Source organism: Rhyacophila brunnea, unplaced genomic scaffold, assembly GCF_057557595.1.
Source record: "Rhyacophila brunnea isolate RB1 unplaced genomic scaffold, BYU_Rbru_1.0 scaffold_12, whole genome shotgun sequence".
NCBI lineage: Eukaryota > Metazoa > Arthropoda > Insecta > Trichoptera > Rhyacophilidae > Rhyacophila > Rhyacophila brunnea.
The window spans coordinates 40,877,669-40,887,163 of NW_028232774.1; the positions used below are offsets into that span (position 1 = coordinate 40,877,669).

Sequence of the window (9,495 nt, forward strand, 5' to 3'; positions counted from 1 at the left end):
TCACTTAACTGGTTGACCTGCCACATCGGGCCCCCATAGAGCCTTGTCAGCTCCCCCCCCCTCGTGGGAGTCAGGCTGAAGTAGATACTGGGTAGTCCCAGAAGTACCCGACCTGACGTATAGATAGCAGTTGTTGTTTAAAAATAATGACCATGATAGAAAGTACCAATCTTATAAAGCCTAAGTTTGAAGTTTGACAACGATACGTTGTTCAGTAATTATTTTTCAGCCATCAACAGTGAACGCTCTCAGTGAATTTGTAAACATGAAAAAAATTGGTCATAGTTATGTGATACAATATGTACTTTTATTTGAAAGGCTTCAGTCCAACCAATATCAAAGCGACGCTAGATTCTACTCTAGGGGTGTCTGCTCCTTTGTTTACAATAGTAACATATTGGGTGGCTGAGTTTAAATGAGGCTGTACGAGCTGCCAAGATGAACATCGCAGTGGTCGACCAAATGAGGTGACCACGCCAGAAATGGTGACAAAAATCCACAAAATGGTATTGGATGAACAACAACTGAAATTGCGCGAGCTAGTAGACATGGTAGGCATTTCAAAAAGTGCTGTACATCACATATTGACTGGAAATTTGGACATGGGAAAGCTGTGCGCAAGGTGGGTGCCGCGATTACTCACAATGGAACAAAAACAGCATCGTGAGGATGTTTCAATCGAGTGTTTGGCGAAGTTTCACAGCAATAAAGCAGAGTTTTTGCATCTATTCATAACCATGGATGAAACATGGGTTCATCAATTCACACCTGAGACAAAAGAACAGTCAAAACAATCGACTGAAAGGGGAGAATCGGCTCCAAAAAAGGCGAAGACAGTTCCATTTGCAGGAAGGTCATGGCGTCAGTTTTTTGGGATGCGCGTGGGGTAATTTTCATTGATTATCTTCAGAAAGGAAAATCAATCAACGGAACGGCGGCGTGTATTATGCAAACTTATTGCAGTGTTTGAGTCATGAAATCAAGAAAAAACAACTGCATTTGGCGAAAAAGAAAGTTTCGTTTCATCGGGACAATTCACCAGTTCACACATCCGTTATTGCGATGGCCAAAATCAATGAGTTAAAGTTCGCATTGCTTCCTCACGCACCCTATTCGCCAGATTTAGCCCCCTCGGATTATTTTCTGTTTCCAAACTTGAAAAAATGGCTCGGTGGTAAAAGATTTGCCAACAATGAAGAGGTGGAGTCTGTGATTGATGTCTATTTTGAGGAGCTCGACGACTCTCACTATAAACAGGGTGACGAAGCTATTGAACATCGCTGGGAAAAGTGTATCGACCTAAAAGGAGACTACGTAGAGAAATTTAAAAAAAATTTCCAATTTTTTTGTGTTTTCTTTGTTAGGTCGGGTACTTCTTGGACTACCCTCGTACATCAACGTACCTGCGTATCTTTTCAGAATTTCTCAGATGAGCTTTAGTCAATGTGAGTGCACTTAGAATTTCTGTGTTTTTTTTTTAATATTGCAAATATATATTTTCATTTAAGAAGGGCTCTCCCGGACTGTTGTCTTTTGTGCAATGTAGTGCCGCCACTGTGTGTCATAATATGTTCCGGGAGGTTCCGTCAGCGGCTTCTGCACATCCAATTTGGTGGATATTTGGTTATCACGTCGTCGATATTGTATATAAAACAACACCACGAAAATCACCAAAATAATAATAGCAGTAACCGTCAACAATATGAGTATAATTAATGTAATATCCCCTTCAAAATTTATTTTATAATTTCCTCCTACTGGCCCTGGAGTCCGATTTATAGAAAGAGTAATAGTCCTTTCTTCGACTCCTGCTGGATTTTTAGCAACACAAGTATAATCTCCTTTATCTTTGTATTCTACACGAATAATAGTCAAATTCGTCCACCGAGCTGTGGTACCTTGTGTTTTTGTTTGCTTTATCATATATCTTTGAGTGAAGTGAGGTTTTCTTGGATCTCCATCTAAAATTATGGAATTCTGTACCCAATTGACTTCAGGTTTTGGATTACCTATGACTTTACAACTCAGCGTGACATTTTCGCCGGTCACTTGGATAACAGTTCCTTGGATTGGTTCCATGATTTTTGGTTTACAAGCAAAGTCTTCCGAAGTTAGCTCGACCCAGAGTCTGTTGCGTAAATCTTCAGGTTCCGCACAAGCCGTCGGATGGGTATACAAATTATGTTCGATCACATAATTTCTAAACGATTGTAAATTGCAATCGCATTTCCAAGGGTTTCCATGGAGAACCAAACTTACCATACTTTGCAATTTATTTATGGTCTCAAGTTTAATGTGCGATAAGTTATTGTTTTCTAAAAATATCGTCTTCAGCATTGGCAGGGTCCTAAAGCTGTTGACCCCGATTTTAAAAATACGGTTGTCTCTTAAATCAATCTTCTGCAAGAACAGAAGATCGTTAAAAAGACCATCTTCTATCTTTTCTAGTTTATTTTCACTAATTATCAAGTGTCTTAGCTTTGTCGTTTCGTTAAAAGTACTGGGGTGTAGAGTTTTGATGTTGTTTTTAGATAGATCAAGTTCAATCACTATACTTAGTCCACTGAAACCATCCTTGTGAATCGTGATCAACTGGCAATCGTGTAAAGACAGTTTCTTTAGATTGCATAGGCCGACGTTTTCGAAAGCTTTTTGGGATATCTCGTATAAAGGATTATTGGAGAGGTCAAAGTTTTGTATTTCACTGCTCAGCTTGTCGGGAACTGTCTTGAGGTCTCTCCGCGAACAGTTGGCAGCTTTGTTCCCTGACTGCCACTTGCAGTCGCACGTCGTGGGGCACTCGTTGGTGAAGTTTGCAGTCACGTAGCCGAGGATAAGCAGTGCTAGCGCGCAGGCGCCGGCGCCGGGTCGGAGCACCCTCATCGCTTCTGGTGGCGGTACAGGGTGTCAGATACCATTAAAGTGTTTGTCTTGGCGATTATTCTGAAAAAGAGAGAAGTAAAATTAGAATATTTTATTTCATATCATCCTCGACAGACAGCACCGTGAGAAATAAAATTGTAAGTTATTCTGATGTGTCGAAAGTATCCTCAGTGATAACTTTGGAAAACTTTGAATTTATGGTGAAGCCTTTACTCAGCCTTTCTAAAAGAGGCACCTAGCGGAAAAAATACGAAGCTTGCAATTTGAGACATTTTTTTTAATAATTAAGTTTAACTGCATTACGTCGCTATAGGATTTGTTTCCCGAATATCCATTTTTGTCGAAATCGACATTTTAATGCAATTCAATTTCTTTTATCGAACTCTACCGAAATCATTTATATAAACAATATATTTTTATCTAGGAACAAAGATATTTTTTTAAAAAACCTGAATACGCCATGTTAAGTTACAATTACTCCGTGGTGTTCTCCCGAATGTCCAACTATTCGTACCTGAATATCCAAGTTAATTTCGGTCGAAATAGATCTCTGGCTGAGTGTTTATTTCCCGAATATGACTTTAGCCAATCAAACCGCACTGACGCCGTGCATCTCGCTCCCACATTCACGCTGTCTAGCTCTAAAACAATCACGCCCACTTTCATATTTTTCGGCCGTCCGGAGTCTTCTTTCAAATTTCGTCTTATTGATATTGTTTTTAAAGTTACTATTGTTTTAATAGTGAATTCATCAAATTTGAAGAGATCATTCATAGCTGATACATCACCAGTTCGCCCTGAACTTACAGTAGAGTTATGGAAGTGAGTATTTTAACCTAAATAACTGCATTTTGTTTTTATAAATGACACAAAATCCCAACAGTTATATGAATTTTACAGTGTGACCCGGCAACTACTATGACGTAAAAAATAATTATTATTTCAAATTATTATTAATCAAACATTGTTTGTCTTTATTTTACTTTTAATCTAGGTATTAATTTCTATGAAAATAAAGGCGATGCTATTATTTATTTTTGAATGCGCTGATAGTTCATTTAATTTAATATGTATGTTAGTAACTATTTATTTGGTGGATATAATATATTTAGGATATTGGTACCTACCTTATATTAGCAGCCAATGGTAATTAATTTATACATGCTAGTATTTTGTGTTGTTATTCCTGAAAATAGTAAATATATAATATTTATTTGGTGGTTTGTAATAAGTTTAATTGTTAATTATAGAAATATATAGATATAATAATATACAGATATATATTAATAGATTTTTTTTTTTTTGGAAAAAGTATTAATATAAAATTGTTAGCAAGTACGAGTAAGTACCATCATTAAATATTGGAGAAATCCGTGACGTCGTTTAGTAATTGAAGTAGTAGATATCTACTGTTATTTAATAAACAAAAACCGATTGCCGATACTCGCTTGATTTTGAAGAATGCTGATGAGCGGGTATTAAAAGACCAATAGTTAAAGTTTGTCGTCATAAGTATGTCACCTCGTAGCATAGTGGATAATTCGTGGACTGGGGCGTAAACCCAGCAGATGCAGGGTCGATTCCTGCCAGGTGTCTTTCTTTTTTCAAAAAGATTTTTTCTATTGGTTATAATATATTTTCTCAGAAGTGATTTTAAAAATTATGTATGTTCAATTATTAGAATGGTACATTCTTAAATCTTGTGAATTACTCGTTCAATAAAAAATTAGTTAATTACTTAAAAACTATTTTATTACTTAATCCGAAAAAAAAACCGAAAAAGCGATTGCCGCATGTTATTATTACACACGAACTTGGGCAATTACGATCATTAAGTATTTAAATAGTAGAGGTAATTATTAACAATTATCGTGTAAATAAATATAACATTTGAGGCGCGTACTTTTTGACCACTCAGTAATCTGTGGGCCGTGCAGCAATACGCTACGGTCTTAAATCCCGAACGTCCATGTTTTGTCCCGAATATCCATTATTCTGAGAGAGCGCTAAAAATTTCCCGAATATCCACAGTGAGTACTTGTAAATAAAACGCATTTTCCGTGCATTTAATGATTTATACCAGTATATTATTCTTGGAATCTATTCTTAGATAATGTTGCAATCATACAGTGTAGAAAGAATGATTGATACATCTACTGATATTAAAATATACGACAATAAAATTTGTTTTTCGTCTCCTGTATAATTGACATTTGGTCTATTCGGGAAACAAATCCTATAGCGACGATATGTCTCTGAAAACATTAAAAAGAAAAATATTTTTTATTTGAAGTCAAAGATAAACCTACAATTTAAGAGAAATGTTATACAATGTGAATTTGGTGCAGGGTCCCACGTTATTATTATATATTATTTTATAGTCATATTTATTATTAAATTCAGTTTATTACGCTTTCTATTTATTGTGATATATTTATGTGAGATTTTTGATTAATTCATAGTTTTAATATTTTTTATAGTTGTATGTATTTTTTATTTTTATATGTATTTTATACCATTTTATACGCATTTTATATGTATTATATACATTTTCAAGATTCATTTGCTATTAACAACATTTGAACGCACTATACACAGGTTGTAATGCTACTTTTAAAAATGCTTTATTTAAGATCTTCACGGTTTTATAGATAAGTAGAATCGATGTTTTTCTATTTTATTTCACAATGCATCTAAACAATTTTAAAAGAATACAGAAAATCATATAATGTTATATAACCGCTAGAAAAAATCTTTTTCAAAAAAATACGACGCCCACCGAGATCGAACCGGCGCCAATGTGCTCTACCTACCAAGCTACGTGCGCCCCAAATAATTGTGACGAAATTAACTCTTGGTTTTTACAATTCTCACTGAAGTGTTTTATAAATTTCATTATTGTTTGGCAATCGACTTATTTATTTTTAAATCAAAGTTAAATATAACCCTCCAAATATTTGTTTATAACATACTTTCACATAAGTAATTTAATAATCTATTTTTTTTTATGTAAAAAATCTTAGGTAACACATTTTTTTCTGATGAGAGATGATGTTTGGCACACCCTCGTAACCTATTCTAAGGTTTAAGGCAGTTTAATGTTCTACAGTAGTGTTAAGGGCCGTCCATATTTTATGATGTCACACGATTTTGGCTATTTTTAACCTCCCTCCCCCATCGTCACATTTCGTCACATAACCTTTTACCCCCATGTCTATATTACATCACATTTTTGACACAACGTTAAAAAACAAAAAATGTTTTTTTTTTAATATCTATCCTTAAATTCCCTGAGTTAAATTCCTATTGTGTTTCATATCCTTTTATATGTTTTGTTTACTTTTTGACGTCACATTATTTCTGACTGCCTTTCCCCCCATGTCACAAATCATCACATTATATCAGACCCACACCCCCTAAGAGTGTGATGTATTTTACCCAAATGATATTTCGTGGAACTCAAGGGTTCCACGAGTTAAACCTAAAGGTATACTGTTTTTTTTTTGCGATATTTGTATTTTAAAATAAATCATATTATGAAGCACTGATAAATAGTAATTTTTTTTGTCTGGAAATACACAAAAATAATTATTGGTTTTTACAATTCTCGCTGAAGCGTTTTATAAATTTCGTTATTGTTTGGCAATCGATTTATTTATTTTTAAATCAAAGTTAAATATAACCCTTCAAATATTAGTTATAACGTACTTTCGCATAGTTTAATAAACTATTTTTTTTAGTCAACTAATAGCGAGCATCATCATCGCTTCCGGTGGCTGAACAGAGCATTCGATACCATCAAGTGACGCTTGCTTGGTGAATTTTCTGAAACAAAACAGAAAAGAAATCTGATATTTGACCGACATACGCATGACTGACAAAAGTTCGTGTGCACTATTTATGGCGGATCCTCACAGCCTACCTACACCCTTCGCCACTGTAAATCTATGATATAAAATATATAAAAAGGAATACACCAAATAATGTACCTAAACATCTACATGGCAAAGTTATTGCTGAGTAAATAATATTCTTTACTCATTTGAAATACTAAGTTTTAGGTAGTATATCTACTAAGTTAATTTGTCATACCAATCTATGTCCTTATTTTATTTTGAAACTACACTGCACATTCATATTTTTTATCATTTATTTGAAAATTTACATTTTTTATATGGCGATGGAGTGTGGCTGTGTACTTTGGAGTATAGCTTTATAACCACACCATTTAGAAGCGTTTCAATTCCACAAATAGCTGTAAAACTTATAACAATCGAACCTACCGAATTATACAAGTACAGGTAGGTAACTCACAGGTGAATTCCATTTGATAATATCATGATCATATTATGAGAGAAACTGATAACGGTAAGTCAATGATTGTATTGCAACATATTGACCGATTGAAGCAAGTAAACCAGTGGAGGTACGTAAAAATATTATGGTAAGGTTGAATATTTGTCAGAGCCACGAATGCTCTGAAATGGCAAAATCTGGCGACCAGAATTTTTACTGAAGATTCTTTGAGCAATTTATAGGCCAATATAAATATTTTGAGCTCATAGTGTGGTTCCGTTCACAAAGTACGATAGGACCATTTAACACAAATAACATAATTTTGAACATAGGTATGTATTTTTAAAAAAATCAAGAAAAAATAATTGAAAGGAGTGGGGGTAAATGTGCCGCAGAGGTGGCGATGAGATTTTACAACTTTTTTTTTAGACCAAACCTACCATAACCTAACTTAATATTACCTTATATAATCTTAGTTTGTGATAATGGTGCATCAAAATGTATGAAAATTTCAAATTTTCAATTAACGATTATTGGATCGAAAAACCGATGCGCCGACAGAAAAAGGTATTTATTATAATTGTCTACATGGAATAAACTGTTTTCGTAAAAAAAATATTATAAAAGCTCATGGATACCTCTGCGGCACAATTACCAGAGTGGGACTCAAACTTACGTCTTTGACTTTCTGGGTGAGTGCTTTGGTTTCTAAGCTATCAATCCATCAATAATTTATGTGAATCATTTCTTATAAAGGGTTGTCAAATTAGTACTATAGATTTTTAAAACATAGTAGCTATATTTTTTTCTGATTCTCACCAAAATTGACATTTGTGTTCAGTATTGTTTGACAAATAATCATGGAAAGGTACACAGTTGTACAGCACATTTTTGGTTAAACGGCTTCGTAAATAAGCACAATTGTCGCATTTGGTTTAAAGAAAACCCACATGCGATTCTTGAAACACCTTTACATCCATAAAAATTAACAGTTTGGTGTGGCTTATGGTCTGGAGATGTAATCGGACCGTATTTTTTTTGTAATCGAAAATGGCTATGCAGTTACTGTCAATGGAGAACGCTACAGAAACATGATTACTGATTTTTCTGACATGAGTTAGATTATTTTGATCTGGACGATATGTTATTCCAACAAGATGTTTTAACATGCCATACAGCTCGTGATACAGTCAACTTATTGAGAGAACAGTTCAGTGACCCAAGAAATGCCGATGTGAACTGGCCACCAAGATCATGCGATATACCCCATTGTAATTTTCCTCTGGGGTTATGTTAAATCATTGGCTTATTCCAATAAACCATAAATATTCAATTCTTAAAACAAACATTATTCATATCATTGGTGAAATAAGTGCAGATTTATGTGGGAAAGTGACCAAAAATTGATGTTCCAGAATCGAAAATCCAGTGGCGGTCATTCAAATGAAATCATTTTTAAATGTTAATGCCATGAATTGATGTTCAAAATAAAAGAAATAATAATTTTAAAATACATACATTTTGTTTTTCATATGCTCAACCTCCAGGTGAAACTCTCCGTCTTATGCCCAGCATTTATTAATTTATATTGATTTTCTGTTTATCAATGGGCATTATATGAATAATTTATTATCTATAAATTCTTAATATTCTTTCGAGTACTGTTTCTCAATAATACCTACATTCACATTATTTCTCAATGACTCTGTTATCAATATTTTGCAAGATGTTAATATTTATTTACTTATTTAATAATCTCCCTTTCCAAGATATGAAGCGCCTACTTTCAAAACCCCCTAAAACGATTTTACGTAGTTTTGGGAAAACTGAGAAAAACTCATATCTATTAAATCTGTAAACTTTATGTATTTATTATTTGATTCATACATTCTAAAGAGTCACTTTTAGCATTCGTCGCTGTAGGATTGGTTTGTCGAATAGACCAAATGTTCAGGAGACGAAAAACAAATTTCATAATCCTATATTTAAATACATGGAGATATTTAAATTGTTGTTTTTACAGCATATGAATGATGTATTGATTACCATTACAAAGTAATTTAAAGAAAAGGATGGTTCTGGTCCATTTAGATACAAAAAAACATTCTGCATTAAAAGGTCGATTTCGACAAAAACGGATATTCAACAAACCAATCCTATAGCGATGATATTTCACTAAGAGAATAAATAAATTAAAAATCAAATGAATTGATTAGTTAATAAGAAGAATTAATTATGTTCACAACATAAAATTTATTGAGTATACATAATTTACAAACACCTCGCATATATACCTACAAGAAGAGACCTTTTTTT

General features: G+C 33.7%; 1 protein-coding gene across 1 annotated transcript; it reads right to left on the reverse strand.

Moving 5' to 3' along the window:
• LOC147078187 (uncharacterized) lies at positions 1 to 2,883 on the reverse strand. Its single transcript, XM_085940182.1, has 2 exons — positions 1,763 to 2,883; positions 1 to 112 (listed from the first exon to the last, which is right to left on the reverse strand). Exons 1-2 carry the CDS (start codon positions 2,881 to 2,883, stop codon positions 1 to 3), a joined length of 1,233 nt encoding a protein of 410 aa, XP_085796308.1.
• Between the last annotated feature and the right edge of the window lie 6,612 nt (positions 2,884 to 9,495).